We start from the raw sequence: 20589 nt of genomic DNA, 5'->3' as shown, positions 1-20589 counted from the left end.
CTCCAAGATATGTATGGGGCCAATGGGTAACGATATGCTCATTTTCCTGGTCCTCGACCTTATCGCACTAAACCAGACTTGACGGGGTGTAGATCCCTCGTTTTTTATGTGGGGGTGCTGTTCTCAATTCAGCGAAGCTCTCCATCCCGAGCCTTGGAACTGTCGAGATAGTCGTTATTGCTAGTAGTAACTTAATCAGGTATACAGCAAATCTCAAGCTCGCGGGGAAATTTACTACATAGAAGAGTACGTCATGTCTAAAATTCACTCAATAGCACCGTCATGCGGGTTCAAGAGCTTGTTGATGATCGATGATCGATGCTACGCTGTTTATCTCACGAGCCATCGGCACACAATCGTTATCTATGGAGTAACGGGCAAGACCCGAACATGAGTAACAAATTACTTACGTAAATCCCTGCAAACGAAACATATATATGCAGCGTATTACCAGGCGGGGAGCAACAAGACGATCTTCATCGTGCCAACATTTAAAAATCCCTCGGACGCAAGACGTACCTGTCATACTTTATCTCAGGAAAGCACCGCATCATTAGACACCAAAGAGCTACCGGTTTGCTTACACCATCGAAAATGAACTCCACATCCAAATCAAATATCCTTGTGGTAGGATTCGGAGGGGTGGGCACAATCTCAGCATTCAATTTGGAAGCCGGTGGTCTTGCAACCGTGACAGGCGTGCTCAGGTCAAACTACGACATTGTCAAAGCTGATGGATTCAAAATTTGGTCGATTGATCACGGTGATATTCCATCATGGAGGCCTTCTAATAGTAGGATTGAGTCCAAAACACAGTACGGGATTGCCGCTTCATGATCAATGACTAAAAGCTGCTTAGTTTCGAGAAATGTTCCAAATGTCAAAGACACCGACTTGGCCCCGTTCGAGTTTATTATGGTATGCACCAAAAACATCCCGGACATCCCTCCTACAGTCGCCGAAATTATTGCTCCAGCGGTAACGCCTGGGTACACCTCCATTGTCTTGGTCCAGAACGGGTTGAACATCGAAAAGCCCATCATCGCTGCTTTTCCACAAAACATCGTCATCTCAGGTATCTCTCGAATGAGTTCTTCTGAACAGAGCCCAGGTCAGATCTTCCACCAGGATCATGATACCCTGATAATCGGTGCCTTCAGGAACCCCAATCTAGCCGTGCAGGATGAAGTTGCAGCGGCTCAAAAGTTCACTGATCTGTACAACGCAAGCGGAAAGGCAACGGGGCAATACAGTGAAGATGTGGCATATATGAGGTGGCGAAAGCTGGTCTATAATGCATCCTTCAACTCGATCTGCACAATCACAGGTATGGATGCAACCAGCATCAGGGTCGCCAATTCCCCTATTACGGAACTTCTGTTACCCGTGATGCTGGAGATCAAAAGCATCGCCAGAGCAGCTGGGGTGAAGCTGGCACCCGACCAAGAGGACATTTCTTTGGCTTCTGAATCCATGGACGGATACTTTCGGCCCAGTATGCTGCAGGATGTTGAAAAGGTAAGTTTTCAATGCAATATATGTAAGTGGTATCATTAACTAACATTGGTCTGTTTCGTTGCAGGGCAACTTCTTGGAAATAGAAATCATCGTCGGAGAGCCGCTAAGAGAAGCGCACAGACTAGGTGTTCCGGCTCCAACGCTGACAATCGTATACTCGCTTCTCAAGGCCTTGCAGGCTCGTACAAAGCAGAGAAAGGGAATGGTGACTATGCCGGTGCGCAAAGGGGACGGCGCAGGCGATTTGGTAGTGAAGTCCGACAGTTCAACAACCTAGATACTTGATGTAGTTGGAATCTACATTTGTCGTTTGCTTTCCAGTCAGCAGCTAGTTCCTGAGCCCATGTTTATTCCAGGAAAAGACGCCTCTACTTGACTTCGTCGCCTCCGTGAGTTTCAATTATCTTGATGCCCTCCAGATGCTGAACTACCTTTTCTAAATTAGCCAGGTTCGAATGACTGCAGTCCGGCCATCTCGGATGCACATTCTAGCGACCTCACATGGTGCCAGACTGACTATAGCACTGGTGCACAATCTCATATAGTCGCTCTCAAATCGAATATATCGCGAGTGAACTACTATGTACATAATAAAGTCATTAATAGTTTCCATGTCCATTGTTTAACTTTTTCTACTCCCATCTCATTATCTCTTGTCTTGTTATCAAGCACAAAATTATTGGGCGCTTTGAATTAACACTCCTCTAATCATAACATTGGCTAAATACTCTAGTTAACTCCTGACTTTCGATTACGGTGGTTCCAGGGAAGGCGAAACCATTACAATTAGGACAGAAACAGGTTAACTATGTTCTAAGGTTTACATAACCGTTTAATTATATGCCTTCTGTTGGATACCGTACGGCATAATCAAGCCAAGGGACAACTACTCAATCGAGTGTGGATCCAGAATCTGATGATTGTTTTGATCTAAGATGCCTCCGTCCCCTCTAACTAAGGTATCCAACACTTGGTTAAGAATAGACTACCCTCTGCAAATCACCAACCACCTCGATCATTGACATATATTCACCAGTCCAGCACTTTCGGATTATATTATCACCATGACTCGCTTTCGTGGTCGGGAATTCTCTGCTCTTAAAACGACGTTGCACCTCTTCCTCCTGCTCAACAGGATCCAAGTCCGGAAACGGCCAATGGCCCGTGATGATGAAATAAATAGTCATGCTCCCAATTTGTACCCCGCATCGGATGGGCTGATATTAAAGTATCGATATAAGTTAAAACGCGTTGTCCTCCACCCGAATAAACCAACACTACCACAAAACAATACACCTATATACGGACCAAAAAGTTGCCCTAAATGTACGGAAATGAGCATCACAAGAACAAATACCCTCTATGCAAGGCCAAAGTTAAACACATTGTTGAGAATGTAGTTTTTGTCCCTGTGGTGACGAAGCCGGTTGTACAGGTACAGAGGAGAAGTACGGATTTGGGATCACCACTAAGCGTGGTATTGCCTGTCCTCAGTGCCCGTATGGAGAGACTCGTTTCCAAACATGGCCTGCGCTAATTTATCTAAGGAGCTAAACAATACAGTGACCAAACGCTTTATATTGGTCAGTTGCACTAAATGGCATTGGGAAGGCGAGCGTAATGATGGACTTGTCACAACCTTTGTTAGGTGCGGGGTAGAGGAGAGAGAGCCAGGGCGATAGGCAATCGTGAAACCATCACCCCTCGTACTGGCGCGTTCAGCCAAGTATTTTCTGCTATCCTCCCTCCGCTTCATCGACCTGGACTGAAAAAGAGGTTTTTAAGACACAGTGACTCCGTGGAAGCAACAATCATGGAAATGTTCGACATGTGCCACATCAAGGAGAAATTTCGGCACCGGGAGCGACAGGCCCGGGAAACCAGCGGAGAACGCATTATGATACCTGAGCAATGGATAGAAGTGACACAAAACGACATTTCCAAACGACTGACAAGTGAATCATCAACCCCCACCTTATTCTCGCAAAGAGATTTGCAAAAGCAAATACGCAGAGGCGAGAACAACTAAGGTATTGGGACAAACATACATGCTCATCACAACCAGACCAAGAAACTATCCCGAGTGAGGGGAGGGAAAAGCGAGGGTGAGAAAGCGATGATAGCTAATCAAGCTGGCCAGCTCGCTCTTTCAGCTGCAGCCGATTGGCCTGAAGTTCGTTCAAACTGGTTAGGTGTGCTTTTTTTGCCTAGCTAATTAACATTATTGTATAACCCCACGCAAGGGTAACTCATCCTTCCCTCAAGAGTTCCTGTTAATGATGCATCGAGATCGCCACAGAATCGACTTTTTGGCTCCTTGGTGATTCACACGGTCCCCAGTGAACTTTCTTATCTCCTGTGATACAAGCGAGCAGGGTATAATTGGATATCGCGCAGCTATAATTTAGACAGAACACTATGTTTTGATACATGTCTGTAATTCCTTCTCCAATTCTCATTTTCCAACTTTTTTCTCCTCCACCTTAACAGTCTTAAATTCTTTTAAACTTTCCCACTGGGTTGGGGGTCTCTGTCCTGCAGCATAGCCTTCTCATCGTGTGCCTCGTCACCTGCCCGCGGAACGATGGGCTTAGGCTCATTTGAGCGAAGGAGGTAATGCCTAAAGAACCAGAAGAACTGTGCCCAACCGTATCGAACGATCTTTGAGAGGCGAACATTGAAAACACTGTCAAGTTCCTCAAGAGTCTTGCCCTTTGTCTCGGGAAGGAAGAAGAGGACCAGAAAGAAGCCGACGATGTTCCAGCCGGCATACCATCCAAAGGCTCCAGTAGGGGTGAACGCTTTCTGGAGTGATGGCCACGTAACGGCGAGGATGAAGTTGAAGCACCAGGTGGTAGCTGTCGCGAGTGACATGCCCATAGCACGGATGTATAAGGGATACGCCTCGGCTGAGTAGGTGAATGGCACGGGGCCTTCTCCAGGAGAATAGACGATACCGAAAAGATAAATCCCCAGGGCAATGCAACCAATGTGTGCTTTGCTGTCCTCGGGTATAAAGAAACTGAAACCAGTAAAAAGTAGGAAGAGTCCCATAAGCTAAGATTGTGAGCTTCTTGATTTGTCGCATCGTAGGCATCAGATGCACTTACTGGGAAAGTAGTCAAAAGAAGATTTCGTCGTCCGAATGTATCGATAGTGTAGAATGCAGGAATTGCAAAGACGAAGTTGATGATACCGAAGCCCAATGATGCAGCAAGTGCACTCTTCTCCGAGAATCCCGCCTCGAGGAAAATCTCCGACGAGTAATAGGCAATGACGTTGACTATAACCATGGTTAGAAACTTTAACATATAATGGGCAACATGAATCCTTACCGCCGCAAAATTGTTGCATGAACATGACAATTTGCGAAGCCAACATGGCGTTTCTATTGCGGCGAATGGTGAAGAACTCCTTGATGCGACTTCCCCGGCCAATTGACATGGCGGACTCTGCCTGAAGCAGCGTGTGAGCATAAAATAGATCACGAGCTGCTTGTATTTTGTTGAATCGAAGTTTCTCCATAGCTTTGAACGCTTCGCTGTGTCTGTTCTTGGTCAAGTACCATCGGGGAGACTCGGGGCACAGGTAGACCAGAGAGCAGACGATGAGGGCAGGGACACCAGCCGATCCCATCATGAGCCGCCAATTGAGGCCGGTAATTCCACTCGAATCGGGGACTCCATAGAAGGCCAAGTCCGCCACGTAGCCGAGCATGATTCCGAAGGCGGTCCACATCTGCCACTGCATGACAAGGGCACCGCGGACGAGCTTGGGAGAACACTCGGCGGCAAACATGGGAGTTGTCGCGGACTTGGGACCGATGCCAAATCCGAGAAAGAAACGGGCGATAAACATGTGCCACCAGGTGTTCGTAAATGCCTGCCAGAAGCAGGCCAGGAAAGAGATGCAGCATGAGATGAAGACGGTGCCGCGGCGGCCGAAGCGCTTGTTCATCGGCTCGGTAATCCCTTGCCAACATTAGTAAATGAGGGGACTGGTTGGGAAATGTAAAACTCACAGCATCCAGCCACGGCACAGCATAGATATGGCGCCGAGTTCGTGAGACCGGTGATCCAGCTATCGTGGTCGGTGTCGCCGTCGATGCCGAATTCTCGCCTGTAGAAGATTTGCGCGCCGTTTACAACAGTTTCGTCCATGCCCTGAACGACAGCACAGAGAGAGCAGACTGGGACTAAATTAGAACAAGATATGCAGGTCAATCGGAGAGAGTCATACTGGTCACTAGAAAGTAGAGCATTTTGGGATTCCTCCACTTGTGCTCCACCTCGTCGACGAGCGTCGTTCTTTCCTCCTCTGTAAGACCCTCGACGCTCAAGTACTTCTCACGAAGTGATTCAATGTTGTCATCGACATCCATGTCGCCTGCGATGATGGCGCCAAGTCGGAAGGCTCGAATCTCGCCATCATCCGTAAGGCCCTGGTGCTCTCGGGCGTACTTCTCGCCCATGTGGGCGAGTTGCTGATGGGTGTATCCAGCAAGGGGGTGTGCGGCCTTGGTTGAGGATACGAGTTTGTTTTTGTCAAAGATGGCTTCATCCGAAGGACGCATTGAGTTCTCGGCATGGTCGACTTCCGTACGTGAGGCATCCTCCGAAGAGGGCCTACCATGGTCTTTCTCAGATCCCATGATTGAATGCCTAGGGTTTTGGGATTGCTAAGCCAATGTAAGTTGGAATTATAGTTTCCCGAGAGACATTAAAGGCAGAATCAGAAGCTGCCCGAAAAGTTAAGCCAAGGGTACCGGGACAGTCGAGGGACAGTCCTATTATATGTACCTCAGGGACATTTGTGACGGCCACTAAGTCTGTAAAGTAATTAACTTTACCCGACTCGTACGAAAGGTCCTCGGACTTGTAATCTGGCAAATCTGGGTGCGGTGGGTTCCGTTGATCGACGTCATACCGCTCAGCTGGGGTGGTCGGGCCCGCCGTTTGCGATCGACATACACGGTGGGCAGGCCATTCTGATTGCAAGGCAATGTATGACGTCTAAATTACAAGTGATGGCCCGTGAGAGGATTGAAAGGAACATCGGTGGAGCACAAAGCGCATCCTAAAGTGATGCGCAACTAGAAGGCAGCAGCATTCTCGGCTGTTGATGGTGTGAAGATGGTCGTCTTCGGGACTAAGGAAATGTACAATAATCCACCTCCACGATCCTCCCCATATTATCCACACAACTAGCCATCCGGGGAAACTTTAACACATTTAACAGAGTTCATAGTCTATCCCTTTGACTGTCGTAAGCCTCCACTTTTGTACCTTGTAGGGATCTCAGCCAAGCAGAGAGCATCAAATAAAAGGTACATTGATTCCCACCTAATTTTCGTGGTGCCACAAGTCCCAGCAATTCCTAGATCTACATAGAGCTACATCACACTCTTAACATCGGCGGGGTTGATTCTTACCATATGATGTCACTCTGGGTATCTCAGCTGTAGCAGGAGTCTCGTGGGTCCCGAGACCTAGGTGGAGGCTTACGACAGTCAAGGGGATCAGTGAAATGACTTACACTGTTCGGTGGGGGCACAAACCAAATTAAGAGCAGGATGGCATTCCAAGGTGCGCCACCAACTGTGGGCATGGGATTCTGGAGAGCCGAGACAACCAAGTCTACAGTGCAAGATACGACGCCCATGTTTTTGAGTCCGAACGGTTCTTCTGCGATTAATCTTGCATTTTTGGATGGAACCTTTTCCCGTCCGCGAGATGGCTTCTGTCAATCGAGTTTCGCAGCTAGTGCCATACCAAGCCGGCACACGGAACGATGCGGTACCAAACGCCCATGTCATTGACATCATTGTGCAGCGCACATCATGTCACGTCGCGCGAGAGCAAGTCTTTGCTTACAACCACCTTGCCACAGCGGGAATTAGCCCGACTTTACGCACACTAACGAACACGGGAATGCGATGATCTTCGCATCTGATGCCCGGTGCCAAGGGCGATCGCGATGCCAAAGTCTAGGCAACGGCTGGGTGGTGCAGCCGCAACGTGTGATCTGCCCTAACGCCGAATCCTTCCCTGCTCTCTGGGGACGGCAATTGTCTGTCAAGAGAGGGGCTGTAATTAAACGGTAGCATGAAGATAATAAATCCCAGTGGTACATGGCCTGGCTTATGAGCGACAAGGCTCACGTCATGATGCTACAAGCCTTGTTAGTCCATCGAGGTCACAGGGGCGACTCTTTGTTCCGGGGCGCTATTCCCGCGCTGCGACCATCCTCCATGACTTCATCGGGCAGGCCAACCAATAGCCAGACATTAACATATTAGCTTGGGTCTTGATTCAATTCGCTGCAGTTGGAGGCGTCTGAGAAGCCCAATCCAGTTTATTCTGCGTATTGCGGAGACCGGCGAGGGTGAGGGTGAGTGCTCGTTTGGCGTTTTGAGGCGTAGACCAAAACGAGTTCCCCGCCTTCTCACGCACGACTTGGCGATCGAGACGTTCATCGCCTCGAGGCGAGATGCAAGGTTCTGTGCATCATGTTCTTCATTCTGTGTCCTATTTACCGGACTCGCCGCATTCAAATGAATAATGACCACCTCTCTAGATTATGGTCGATCTCTCAATCACGTTGGCATACGAGATGATCAGGCATAAACGACTTGTCATGTCGCACGCGCAGCCACTTGCCGTCTTTTTGACGCTGTTCTGCGCTTCATACATTGGCAGTCCAACCCCACGCTCATGTACGATTCCCTCGCTCTGAGACGAACAGGCCGAGACACTGAGATGCGCGGCAGGTAGTTGCACCTCCTCAGAAATCCGAATGGATCTAGGACAGTTTATCATTTATGACACCCCAAACCCCGGCGGTCTACGAGGTAACTAGCATAATAAGAGCCAAATACCTCCCGCGATTCAAGATTTGCCATGCAGAAAATAGATTGGTATCCTCATCATCCACACCTAGCTCTAGACCATCTCACCTTAAAACAAACAACAGTCTCAGCTTGCAGTGCCTCGATATCACGATAGGCAGAGCAACACGAGAGAGTCACAAGCAGAAACCAGCCAATCCAAAGACTGAAGCCATTTAGATCAAGTACAGTTCTAAAGCTACAATATTATCTCGCCGTTCGATCAAACTCAGACTGCCGGGTTGCCTAATGCAGGCCGATCGAGAACCAACCTCAGTCTCACAGTATTTCACTCGTCCTTTTTCAGCTTTACTCCTATCCTCAGATACATTAACTCCATATAGTATCTGTAAATTAGAGACATACATTTGGTATTACATCCAGTACCAGAAGAGACAGTAGCTTTGCAATAAAGCTCTTGCACACTGATATTTGCCGTAAGCATCAATTCAACCCTTCTACCTTCAACCCTGCTGTCTACAGTCAACAGCTTTGCTATCTATAGATAACAAGCTTGAGACAATCACCTTATCCTGAGCAAAATGATACAAGAGGGACTGGCTGACATCTCTCGCCGTCGAAAGGCCAACTTCCCTTCCGATTATTATCAAATATATTAACATATACGATGGTTGAAGTGGTCATCGTCTACGTTTGATGGACTTGATAACGAACAAAAGGGAAGTCTAAAACTATTCTATTCAGGGAATCATTCGGATATTTAAGTCATGGATTTAGCTTTTAGACACAATACTTTGGTAATCCTTCCTCCATTTTCCCATCACGTCATCCTCAAACTCCAAGCGTCCGATAACACTAGCCCTGCAGTCCGAGAAGCGAAAGATCGAAACCCACGCCCCCGAACTTACAACAACGCCGTTCTAGACTCAGCCTTGCGGCGAAGGCTACGAAATGCAGAAAACCCCACGTGCGACGATAAGGCTCGAGCGGAGCACAGCTTCATGGCTCATGTCAATTCGTTACGGTCGTATCCCATCCATCCCTTCTCAGACACACTGATCCTACATCCCGCATTCGCTCTAAATAAATAGTACCGACTAAGAAACCCTTTACCAGTTGTATCATTCTTTATATGGTGTATCTCATGTTCCAACCTAGGGCCAAGAAAAGAAGAAAAAAGGAACGGCAACACCATGAAATAGGTGTAGAGGAAAGAGAGTTCAGCAGTGTTTGCGTGACTCCCGAGGCCAAGACCTCAACTCACACATTATCGCATTACCACCGAAATTGTAAAGACAGACAATCCGCCCTATCTCACCGAGATCAAACCTCTCATCCCGCGCCGGCCGAGTGCGCAGAGCGATACGGCCCCCCATCCTCAACCCCCACGCCGCTCCGCGCCACGCGGGGGCTCGTCCGGGAGTACTCGTCGTAAGCCGGGCCTACTTCGTCCCGTGGCTGCTGAGTATCGACGACCAGACTCTGGCGCCGGGCGTTGCCGCCGCCCACGACGGTCCGCGGCGTTGCGTCGCCGGAGGCTCGGCCCTGGTAGTAGCGATAGTCCTGCTCCCGGTTGCGACGCTCCCCGCCGGAGGTGGTGATGCGGGGGTAGTGCGAGTTGGAGGACGAGCTCTGGTGGCTGGGCGACGATAGGCCGTAGTCGTCCGGCGTGGCGGCGCTGTTGAGGGACGAGACCGATGAGCGGTAGCGATTGCTCGATGTTGGACTCCGGGACTTGTGAGAGCCGACTGGCGGCGGCGATGGTTCAGAGCGCCGGACGTTTCCCTCTGAGTTGGCTCGAGAGACGAACCGGCCGTCCCTGCGAGAAGACCCGCGCTCGTTCGACTTGCTGTATCTGTCTCGCGACTTGTGGCGGTGCCGCGTCGAAGTCCCTTCGCTTCGGTAGTCATCAGATCGATGCCGCCCAGAGGTCTCCTCTCGCGCCCGCGTAGACCGGGATCCTTCTTCGCCACGCGCCTCCTTCCGCGTGGACAGCTCTACAAACCCAACCGACTTGATCCAGCTGTGGACCGCCGTGATGACAAAGTCGTGGACTTCTCTGTGGCGCGAGGCGGGGAGGAGGTGCCGCGACAACTGCTTGGGCAGCCTCTCGGCTTTGCCATCCAGCAATGGCCCATCGGCAGCAATGGGCAGCTCGGCGACGATGTAGCTGAGCCGTCTGGCCTCTTGGTCAGGGAAGGCCTGGACCATGCGGACCATCCAGTCCTCAAACCCCGAGGGCGTCAAGGCTGGGACTCGAGGGGTCGAGTTTGGTCGGCCTTGGACGAGATGGTAACTGCACTGCAGATCCTGGTACAGCCACTCAAGGCTGACAAAGTCTTTTCGGTGATTGGAGTCGAACATGTCTATGCTTGTTAGGTTTAGTTTCTTTGGGCTTGACGGTTACTACTCACTTTGAAAGGGGAGGGCTTCTGATTCGATCTTGTATCGGGAGTAGAAAGCGTGGAGCTTATCCGGGGGAATGACCAGGGAGTTGATCGGACTGTATTCGGAAATCTACCATGGTTAGTCGGCATTCAAGTTATGGAGGTATGGTCATACTAGGTAGTTGGCAATTCCCCGAAGTAACTGCCCAAACCTAGGTGTAGGCGCTCCGTTGTCATCAAACAGCCTTCCCCATTTCACATCGACCGCCGACAGCCCAGCGCTGTTGGCATCCATCTCAGTAACCTCAACACGCGGCGGCATCAGCTTCGGACGGCCATGAAGAACGACAGGGCCCCTATCTGAGAAGCGCACCGTCGGGCGGGTCTTGGGGCTCGGACACGGCGACTCGGGCGACGCAGACATGGGAGCAGAAGGCCGCCTCGAGGACACGGCGGATACCTTGGAGGAGGCAGACTCGGAAACGACAGACGACGCTGGACTGTCGGTGGAGGCGGTGTTGGATAGGGATCCCCGTGCAGAGTCTTGGGTCCGACTTCCAAGTTCGCCGCCCTCGTCCACGTCTTCCGGGTGATCCTCGACAGTTGCTTGGTATGACCCTTTCTGCGAGCTGGACATGTCGATGGGAGTCGGTCGGGGACTAGGCCCTGCCTCTGTGGACGGGGTATCCATGGTATCAGATACTGCCACCTGATTCTCGACAACTGCACCCATCATCAGTCGCCTACCCATCCCGACGGGCTCTTACACTCACGCTCGGTCTTGACCTTGGCAAAGATCTCGTCGAACCACCTCGACTTCATCTCATCAATCGTCAACCGCCTCACCAGCTCTTCGACCTGCTGCTTAGACATATCGCTCGCGGAACTCATTCTCTTCTTGGACGCAACACTTGCCTGGCCATCACTTGTGCCAGACACGGAGCCCTCTCCTACGGCAGGGCCGGCGAGGGGGGTTTTATCAACTTCACGCATCCCCTCGTGCGACCACGGGCCCTTGTCATTCGTATGAGGCATCTCCATAGCCCCTCGGTGGACGAAAGCGACGACCGGTTAGTTTCAGCTCGCGGCGGCTACTCAGCGCTCAGGGGTTCTGCGCAACATGGACGCAACAAAAGGTGTTGAGGGAACGTAGCAGCAGCGGACGCACCACAGAGGGAAAAGTGCAAGAGTACAAAGGGGGCGAGGGCGAGAGGAGAGGGCGGACACAGGCGTGCTTTTACAGCGCTGCACACCTCTCCCTCAGAAGGATACAAGGAGAACCGGCCGGTCACCGCCTCCCGGGCGATGGTGGGTTGCGCAGCGTTGATAATGCCAAGCTCGCAGCGACGACTATCAGGCGCGCGTGCAGCGGGCGAGTCCAGCTCGTGGACGAGGCTCCGGCGAGGGACCAGGACTAGGGCAGCACGGCAAGCCGGAAAGGAGGCTGTCGGGAGGGAACGCCCTTGTGGACCTATCTGCAAAGGGAACCAAGTGCAGCGGAGGTGAGAGAAGAGGAAGTGTCTTGTGCGACCGGGCGAGAGACGGCTGATGATGGGCGCCGGGCTATGCTGTGCAGCAGACGGGATCCCTGCGGGTGGAGTGGGCTTGGTCGGGCTTCAATGCGTGGTGGAGGCTTTGTTGCCTGTGCGATGCGATGTGTGCTGCGATGTGTGTTATCAGGCCGATGCTATCGGCCGATGAGGTGCGTTAGGGCGGTCGTGGGAAGAGGTTGTGTGCAAGTTTGCAGGTTGTAAATGTCGCGACAGCTGCATCTGTGTAAGTGGAGAAGAGCCGTGGGTTTTGCTGGCTGCGGGCATCTCCAACTATACAAAACCTCTCGACGAGACGGCCACCACCAGGCGCATTGACGCCGACGACACCCTCAAGGGCAAACCGGATAATCTCAGTCCTTTTCCCACGGCCTCGATTCCGTCCATGGCAGGGTTCAGCTCCCCCAACCCACCACCTCCGGCCCTCCCTCGCAGCGATATGCCGTCACCAGACACACCCACCGGCTTCACAACCCTGGGCCATCCTCCGCAGCCCTTCTGCGACTCCTCGGTATCATTCACAACCCCTCACATAAAGTTGCCATTTCGTAACCTGCCGGCACCAGTCGCAACCCCTCACGCATAATCCCTGACCCTTCCCATCCCGCGCAATTGGGCCGCAACGCCACGAGGCAACACCTGGTGCGCGCCCCGCGATCGCCAATCTCACCGGCCGCATTGCGTCGTAGCGCGAGGCGAGCGCTTTCTTATGTGCATGTCGTGCATCCGCCCACTTCCGCATCCGTGGGGTTTTTTTGCACTCTGGCCGGGCGTCCGTCGTTCGGAAGGGCTGCCCACAGGGAAGAGGGGGGGGACGACAGAGACAACGACGGATCGCGGCCGGATCGGGACGGTCCTTTGGTTCCTTGAGGGTGGGCTACAGGGCGTGCGAATCAGGCCACGCGGGGCGGCTACGTGCCATGGAGGGAGCCGGAGGGGATGGGCATGGCTATGTAGTTGTGAGGGCATGGCGAGTTGCCTGGGTATGTAGATGTGCGAGCATGGCGAGTTGCTTGGCCATGTGCACTCGCCCGGTGGTTCTCACTCCTCCACACAGACGATATCCGAGATGCTGCACCATGAGCCTCTCTGTGGATCAATGTGCAAATGTGGCCGACATGATAGGTCTGGGTTGCACCGTCTAAGCCAAGACCATGTTCATGCGCGTCGTGCTGTACATACAGTAGTGCGAAGGCGGTGAGATATGTATCATGATAGTCATGATTGAGATAGGAGTAAATGATTAGCTATTGCTGATGCTGTTTCTTGTACTACCGCAGCCTCCGCCGGCCGATGTCCTCATCCTCCCCGGCTTTCTCCTCTCCTTTCTTCTTCTCATCTCCCTCCGTGTACCAATAATAACCATGACCACGCCATATACGAAAAGGGAAGAGAAATGCAAATAATGTACACCGCAAAGTATCCTCTTATCCAAGGTCAGTAACCAACACAAACACCTTGGACCCACACCACGCCAATACCCACGTAAAAATGAGACACAGTCTGCCTCCAGTACCCAACTCTTCTACTCTCCTTACGCCTTGTAAAGGATATCCAAGAAACCGTTCGCGAGGTCCACAACAACGCTCTTGTTGGGCAGGGATCCCGCAACGCCATACAGCGCCGCCTGGTCGCCCATGGCCTTGCCCTTGGGTGTCTTGCCCTCCACGAGGCGGGCGCGCTCCTTCTCGCGCTCGTCCTCGACGACAGCCTCGAGGTCGGAAACCAGCCTCTCCCACGCCTTGGTGATTGGCAGAGTAACAGCAACATGCACAGCGGGCGGGTTCTGCAGCGAGTTCAGGTGCCATCCCTTGGCACCCATACCATCGGCAATGTCGTAGATGTTGAGGTTGCGTGCCGTAAAGGATATCACCGAAACAAGGGGCTTGCCCAGGATCTCCAGCTCGCCTCCCAGCGCCGGGGTGGTGCGTAGCGCATCGGAAATCTTCTTGGTCGTGCCGACGATCTGAGTGCATGCATCAATGTATCCAGCCTCGCCCATGCTCATCAAACTAGCCCAACATCCAGCAATCAGCGCACCCGGCCGCGATCCCGCCATACCTGGGGACGCATATACGCCGCCAGACCAATCGGGAGACACAAAGTACTGATACGTTCGCAGGTCTGCAGAGCGGTAAAGCACGGTGGAGTTGCCCTTGGGCGCAAAACCGTACTTGTGGGTATCGCAGCTAATGCTGGTGACACCCTTGAGACGGAAGTCGAAGAGCTGAGACTCAAACCCAGCCTTTTCCAGGAAGGGAACCATGAAAGAGCCCAGGCAGCAGTCAACATGCAGCCAGATGTTCTTGCGGACCGCCAGCTGGGAGAGGGCGGCAATGTCATCGATGATGCCGTGGGGGAAGTTGGGCGCGGATCCGACGAGCAGCACCGTGTTAGGGTTGACGAGGCGCGAGACGGCCTTGACGTCGACCTGGTAGCTGGGCGCAGGGCAGGCGACGAAGTGCATCTTGATCTTGAAGTACTGGGAGGCCTTGTGGAACGCCGTGTGCGCAGTCTCAGGGAGGATCCTAAACCTCACGGTCAGTGTCGTTGCGTGCAGGGGTTCGCGACATGACAACTTACATCTCGGGCTCAGTCACCCCACGCTCATGGTATGCCCTCTGGCGCGCAGCCAGGCACGCCATGAGGATACTGTCAGTGCCACCGCTGGTGGATGCTCCAGCGGCGTGAGGCGGCGCATGGAAGAGGCTCAACACCATGCTCACTACCTCGGCCTCCATTTTGCGCACACCAGGGAACACATCGGGGTGGATGGGATTGGCGACGGTGAATTTGCCATACGCCTCGGTCTGCAGCTTCAGCAGCTCATCCTCTCCGTGGTAAACGGCACCCGAAACGCAGCCGTCCTCCCAGCGAGTATGGTCCATGGCAGCGAGGGATTCGAGCTCGGCGCGCACAGCATCGTGGGAGAGGCCCTCCTTGGGCAGGGTGAGGTAGCGGATCTGGTCCTTGGACACCAGCTTGTCTGACAGCTTCGCGACGCTCTCCTTGACTTGTTGCTGGACCTTGTTGCGCACGCCGGGCGCCCGCAGGAAGTAGCCGTATAGGATGCGGCGGATGTTGATGTAGAACTCGACGATGGAGCCGATGATGCCGCGGCCCTTGAGCTGCCAGAAGGTGCGGCGCGTCCATCGCAAGACGAACATGAAGAATATAATATTTCGAAATCTGCCAGAGGTAGGATCGCAAAGTGTCAGCTTTCGAAATTTCAAACAGTCGATGGGGGCCCATTGCAGCAGCTATGGGGGGGAGCAATCGCCATCATGGGACGTCGTGAATCGTCATCATGGAGCGCCATGCGACGGGACGGCAAAAGCAATGCGACAACGTACAGATCCAGATTGAGCAGCGACCAGGAGAAATCGCCCCTCCTGCGCGTGACGGACTCGAAGCCGACGCGCAGGCTAGCTGGTATACGTGAAGAGCCAGGCATCTTGTGCGGTGATGGGGGAGCAAAAGCGAGTTGACGATGTTGTGTCGAAGTTGAAGCTCCAGTCCACGACGTCAAGCCAGAGCGAAGTAGACTACGCCTATTATTATTTATGGATTCTGGCTCTGCGGGGGGATGGACGCTTCTTGGATATTTTTCAGCGGGCCACCTGCCGCTATCCGGCCCCATCACATGCAGTACAGGGCCCTGGCGAACCCCTCAGGCCAAGCCGATACAGGCCCAGCCGAGTGCCACCCCCGAAATGGTCCCCGTAGCGTAGCAGCTTGTAGCGGTTCAGGCGCTGGAAGGGGCCCGCGGGGACCATGCGAGACGCAGTGGCGGCCGCTAGAGCCGAAGCGGCAGCGCAGTACGAAGCACGCCCTGTCATTGTACATGAGAAGCGTCCGCTGCAGAGTGCCACTGCAGAGTGCCGCACCTGGTGATGCTGGCTGTTCTGCGCGCCTCAAGGGCAGTCCGACGGAGGAGAGCGTGGGCGCAGCCCGTTTAGGGTTCACCGCCGGTGCAGGCGGGCTTCGTGTTCGCTGTGTTTGGTTGCATCGCGGCGAGACAACGGGTCCCGCGGGGGGCCGTCTTTGGCATCACCCGCCGCGATTGCGTTCCGGGCCGTGAATCCAAACCCGTGGCGTCTACGTTGTTCTCCGTCTCCGAATGGCTTCAAGTGGAGCGTCGTGGGTCAGGGTTATCTACGGAGTAGTGATGGGTAAAACGCGATGGGCCTGCTAGTGGGCTGACAGGGATTGGAAACTGGGTGAACGGGGACTTATAGCTATTGATGATATCACCATGTTAAAGTCGACATCTAATAATATGTTGCGAGCGCTGTACGAAGTAGACTACTGAGAGTATTGGTGAGGACGAACCCGTCTTGTCGTAAAGGGCAGTTGGGACAGTTAACAACGCCATTATTACAACTCCCGCTCATGTTGATCAATCTCTCTCACCAACCTCTCACCGTCGCAATATCTTTATCGTAAATGCCGGTAGTCAAATCGTCCATTATTAACTACACATGCAGCCTGAATGCCTCCCGCACATCCCTCCCGGCCCCGATCAAAGGAGCGACGGAACGGGATTTATCCCTCAAACGCCGACTCCGATCCAGTACGTACCAAGGCGGCCTTTGTTCAACCAATAGAAACGGCCCTGAAAGTCCGATGTGCATCCTCGACGGTGACGCATGTCGCTGCAAGGACAAGCGAGACGCAGCCGGTGGGTGTCACCACGAGGGAGCTACTCGAAATGGAATAGGTGCACCTTTGCATGTTTCTGGGAGGCATCTTGATAGGCCAGGCATCCATTGATTTCTCATTATCCTGGACGAGTCATTCGTGGGGTATTAGAGATGACTCTTGTTCCCTGTTGTTGACGAGGAGTTCTACAGGGTAGCCAAATTGGGCGGCCACGAGGTCATCCAAAACCATCTATCAATCTGATCCTACCATGGTGTTTGGGCTTAATAGTCTGGAACAGGTGGGCTCATCCGTGCTTACTAAAATAGTCAGGTAGTCGAATGTTGATGAACGTCTGAGCCAGGATTTATGCGACGTTGCCTAACATGTAAATGATGCTCCCAAAGCAGGCGTCCCACTTACAACCCAGCCCAACGTAAGGTCCGAATACGATTCATAAGCAACAGTCAAGGGGCAGCCAATTGAGCAGAAACCTCACACCAAAAAGGCGTATTCGCAGACTTGTATGATGATATCGACTGAGATGATGGTAGAATGCGATGTTATCTAAACACGTCTTCCCTGCGGCATCCGACTACCTTGGGGCTCGATACGCAACATCAACTGTGATGCGACAACTCGACTGATTTAAGACTGGATCTACCCACAAGGCTGCGAATGGGGGTTTTAATTGGTTTCGCGGTGTCACTGCGCACGCACATCTCCTGTTGGGCATTGAATGTGGAGAGATTTCCCCCTTCACTATTCAACCAAGTCCTAACGCCACAGGAAACCTGTCCGTTCCGTAATTGTAATGTCGATATCCTACGTCCGGGTTACAGCCCCTACCGAAATTTGCGTCACGAAGATAGACATAAGGACCTCAGGCATCTCAACGTCAGCTAGCGTTTCGGGAATCATTTCGCCTCAATTGTCGGGTACTTGCGATCCCAAGAACGCCGCAGAGTGCTCGTGCAGCCTCACCGAAGCCGGATAATGTGCTCTTGGCTTCGATTTTGACACTGCAACCCAGTGCCTTAAAAGTTAGGTGATTGACGTTCAAGCCCACTTGCCATAGCCGTTCGGCACCTCGAGTCATGGGCTCTAGCCCAAGCTAGGCAATTCTCCAGATGGTGAGTATGTCGACGGTGGAACCCTGTAACCTTCGCCATCGGAATCATCTTCCGTCCTGAAAATATTTAAATGCCATCTCCTCCCATCTCCTCTTTACGACGGACTTTATTGACACTTAGCTACTGCCGATTCCCGAAATTTGGCATTCAATACGGTCGGTCCCGCATCTCCCATCTACCTTGTACTTTGTTCACTCATAACTGGCCATGCCCGTTACCAGTCTAGAGATCGGGCAACACTCTGTGGCCAGTACTGAACTGAATCTTGGCGTAGTTTGCTGAGTGATGCTGTGAGATGTGGGAATCGCGGGAACACAATTATAATGGATCACAGGCCATGTTGACAAGAGTATTCTGGTAGGGGTCTCGTGGTGTCCAAATAACCTCAGAGTCCACCCGCCAGTGACCACTCTCTTCGACCTGGGGATTAGTGGGTATAATTGTGGTTTGCAGAGCAATCGGCTGAGGGAGTTCGCTCATCCAACTCGCCAAGTCGTGGCAGATCGCGCATCTACTCAATATAATACGGACTTGGATGTCAATAAGGCACCGCACACGGTCTTCTCATAGTCATTTTGGACTCCAGAATCGCACAAGTTTTCTGGTTCAACGACTCAGACCAGAAGTAACTTCATCCCGCCTCTCTAATAATTGGGTAATTAAGTGTCAGCAGCCGATGGGGAGTGCTGACTCATGGAGGGGTCGGAAAAAGCCACCAGTGGGGATGGAAATTCTGTCGACGTCGCCGAGATTCCAGCGGAACGGTCGCAGCGTGGACCTCGGCGTGACCTCATCGGCACAACCACCGAATTATAGGGAGCCGTTGGAAGGCCATAGCGAGCCCGGCAACCCCGGCAAGCCTGGAGACTCTCTCCCGCCAGCGCCGGGACGGGGGAGCAGGGTATTAACCGCGCGCGGGAGTGGGAAGAGATGACTAATGTCGGCGGGTGTCTGCTCCGTATTGCTCTCAGCAAAACCCCACTAACAACCATGAAGCAATGGTTCCGCAAACTATCGCAATCGTGGTACTGCGCTTGTTACTCGTTCACAACTTACGTCCCCTTTCGTCTCGACCATTGCCAAGTCGCTGAAGGTTGAATTGTCCATTCTCTACCCCTCTCCTCTCCCTGCGGCCTACGCATTCCCTCTGCCTTGGATTCCGACGCTCCGATTGCCCAATGCGCATCTAGCGACCGACTTACGACCGAACGTGACCACCCCCGATTACGGCGCCGGAAGGGAATCATGCCCTCAGATGCCATGACAGACTCCCCGGCGGGCTCGTCCCAGCTGCCCTCCTTCTACTCGCCTCGAACCCAGGCCGCCGACGTCTCAGCCTCCCACGACGGCGACAATGCGAAGCAGCCCGTAGACGACCTGTCCCTTTCCCCCGCTGAGACCCCCGAGACCCCCGAGACCCCCGCCGGCAACTCGCAGGAGCCCCCGCCGTCACTCCTCTCCCCCGCCTTCACGCCGCCCGCTACGCCCGGCACCGCAACACCCACGACCGCTGGGCCTCGCGGAGTCCCTGTTGACAGCTCAATTCCCTCGGGCGGTTGCGGTTCCAAGAAACCTCGACTGCTCGAGACCCTGCCCGAGGTGAAATGCATCGTGCGTGCCCGCATCCCCACTGTGGCCGGCACGGAGATGTTCCTTCACCTGTACACCAACAACGTCGACAACAAGGAGCATCTTGCCATCGTATTTGGCAACGACATTCGCAGCGAGAGCCTTGATGCGCCCCAGGAGGGCGAGACGCAAATGGACCGCATGGTGCGCGGCGCATACACTGGCAGGTTGTTCCCCGGCCGGACGACGAGTGGCATGGGCGCCGGAGTCGCCCCCGGCCGCGAGGGGCAACCAGAGGCGACTCAAGCCCCCCTGGTGAGAATTCACTCTGAGTGCTACACGGGTGAGACTGCCTGGTCTGCCCGGTGTGACTGTGGTGAGCAGTTGGATGAGGCTGCCCGTCTCATGAGTCTGCCTGGCAACAAGAGCGGCGGCATCATCATCTACCTGCGGCAGGAGGGCCGCGGCATTGGCCTCGGCGAGAAACTCAAGGCCTACAACCTCCAGGATCTGGGCTCGGACACTGTTGAGGCGAACCTGATTTTGCGACACCCGGCCGACGCGCGCAGTTACGGACTTGCCACGGCGATGCTGCGGGATCTCGGCCAGCAGGACGTGCGCCTTCTGACCAACAACCCGGATAAGATCCGCGCAGTGGAGGGACCGAACCGAGAGGTTGTGGTGACGGAGCGCGTGGCTATGGTGCCGCTTTCGTGGAAGGGCCGAGGCGGCTTCCGAAGTGAGGAGGTGGAAGGTTACCTCAAGACCAAGGTATGTTTATCTACTCCTTCCGAGTCTGGGAACAGCAGCTAATCAATTCGACAGATCGAGAAGATGGGTCACATGTTGGATATGGGTGGACTGCAATGAAGGAGTGGCACGGCCTTGGAGGCATGAAGGGAATGAAGTTTGTTGGATCAGCATTACACACATGATGGAGTTTG

At 53.3% G+C, this 20589-nt stretch overlaps 6 protein-coding genes across 6 annotated transcripts; 3 read left to right on the top strand and 3 right to left on the bottom strand.

Moving 5' to 3' along the window:
* The first annotated feature begins 490 nt into the window (after positions 1-490).
* Positions 491-1884, top strand: BGZ61DRAFT_388543 (ketopantoate reductase PanE/ApbA C terminal-domain-containing protein). Its single transcript, XM_046242785.1, has 3 exons — positions 491-793; positions 860-1518; positions 1583-1884. The coding sequence occupies exons 1-3, from the start codon at positions 595-597 to the stop codon at positions 1793-1795; spliced, it is 1071 nt and encodes a 356-aa protein (XP_046105151.1). The 5' UTR covers positions 491-594; the 3' UTR covers positions 1796-1884.
* A 2136-nt stretch (positions 1885-4020) lies between these two features.
* BGZ61DRAFT_418434 (uncharacterized protein) lies at positions 4021-6169 on the bottom strand (the record flags this gene model as incomplete). The annotated part of the gene is made up of 6 exons (XM_046243438.1): positions 4021-4575; positions 4629-4801; positions 4854-5489; positions 5540-5707; positions 5758-5863; positions 5894-6169. The coding sequence occupies 6 exons, from the start codon at positions 6167-6169 to the stop codon at positions 4021-4023; spliced, it is 1914 nt and encodes a 637-aa protein (XP_046105150.1).
* A 3528-nt stretch (positions 6170-9697) lies between these two features.
* Positions 9698-11625, bottom strand: BGZ61DRAFT_493211 (uncharacterized protein; the record flags this gene model as incomplete). The annotated part of the gene is made up of 4 exons (XM_046250621.1): positions 9698-10731; positions 10780-10882; positions 10928-11475; positions 11526-11625. 4 exons carry the CDS (start codon positions 11623-11625, stop codon positions 9698-9700), a joined length of 1785 nt encoding a protein of 594 aa, XP_046105149.1.
* A 1870-nt stretch (positions 11626-13495) lies between these two features.
* BGZ61DRAFT_449621 (pyridoxal phosphate-dependent transferase) lies at positions 13496-15889 on the bottom strand. The gene is made up of 3 exons (XM_046245636.1): positions 15656-15889; positions 14886-15491; positions 13496-14830 (listed from the first exon to the last, which is right to left on the bottom strand). The coding sequence occupies exons 1-3, from the start codon at positions 15754-15756 to the stop codon at positions 13837-13839; spliced, it is 1701 nt and encodes a 566-aa protein (XP_046105148.1). The 5' UTR covers positions 15757-15889; the 3' UTR covers positions 13496-13836.
* A 2568-nt stretch (positions 15890-18457) lies between these two features.
* BGZ61DRAFT_218790 (uncharacterized protein) lies at positions 18458-19166 on the top strand. Its single transcript, XM_046238075.1, has one exon. It carries the CDS (start codon positions 18612-18614, stop codon positions 19008-19010), a length of 399 nt encoding a protein of 132 aa, XP_046105147.1. The 5' UTR covers positions 18458-18611; the 3' UTR covers positions 19011-19166.
* A 170-nt stretch (positions 19167-19336) lies between these two features.
* BGZ61DRAFT_350063 (GTP cyclohydrolase II-domain-containing protein) lies at positions 19337-20515 on the top strand (the record flags this gene model as incomplete). The annotated part of the gene is made up of 2 exons (XM_046240199.1): positions 19337-20416; positions 20471-20515. The coding sequence occupies 2 exons, from the start codon at positions 19337-19339 to the stop codon at positions 20513-20515; spliced, it is 1125 nt and encodes a 374-aa protein (XP_046105146.1).
* Between the last annotated feature and the right edge of the window lie 74 nt (positions 20516-20589).

Source organism: Ilyonectria robusta (genome assembly GCF_021365365.1).
Source record: "Ilyonectria robusta strain PMI_751 chromosome Unknown BGZ61scaffold_8, whole genome shotgun sequence".
NCBI lineage: Eukaryota > Fungi > Ascomycota > Sordariomycetes > Hypocreales > Nectriaceae > Ilyonectria > Ilyonectria robusta.
This window is presented reverse-complemented; position numbering and strand designations above follow the sequence as displayed.

What these genes read in the sequence shown, in the direction of transcription:
- BGZ61DRAFT_388543 (XM_046242785.1), top strand. Translation starts at nt 595, where the DNA reads ATGAACTCCACATCCAAATCAAATATCCTTGTGGTAGGATTCGGAGGG. An exon ending in ATCATGGAGGCCTTCTAATA is followed by an intron (nt 794 to 859) that starts GTAGGATTGAGT and finishes AAAGCTGCTTAG; the next exon opens with TTTCGAGAAATGTTCCAAAT. An exon ending in TGCTGCAGGATGTTGAAAAG is followed by an intron (nt 1,519 to 1,582) that starts GTAAGTTTTCAA and finishes GTTTCGTTGCAG; the next exon opens with GGCAACTTCTTGGAAATAGA.
- BGZ61DRAFT_449621 (XM_046245636.1), bottom strand. Translation starts at nt 15,756, where the DNA reads ATGCCTGGCTCTTCACGTATACCAGCTAGCCTGCGCGTCGGCTTCGAG. An exon ending in TCGCTGCTCAATCTGGATCT is followed by an intron (nt 15,492 to 15,655) that starts GTACGTTGTCGC and finishes TACCTCTGGCAG; the next exon opens with ATTTCGAAATATTATATTCT. An exon ending in GGGGTGACTGAGCCCGAGAT is followed by an intron (nt 14,831 to 14,885) that starts GTAAGTTGTCAT and finishes CGTGAGGTTTAG; the next exon opens with GATCCTCCCTGAGACTGCGC.
- BGZ61DRAFT_218790 (XM_046238075.1), top strand. Translation starts at nt 18,612, where the DNA reads ATGTCAATAAGGCACCGCACACGGTCTTCTCATAGTCATTTTGGACTC.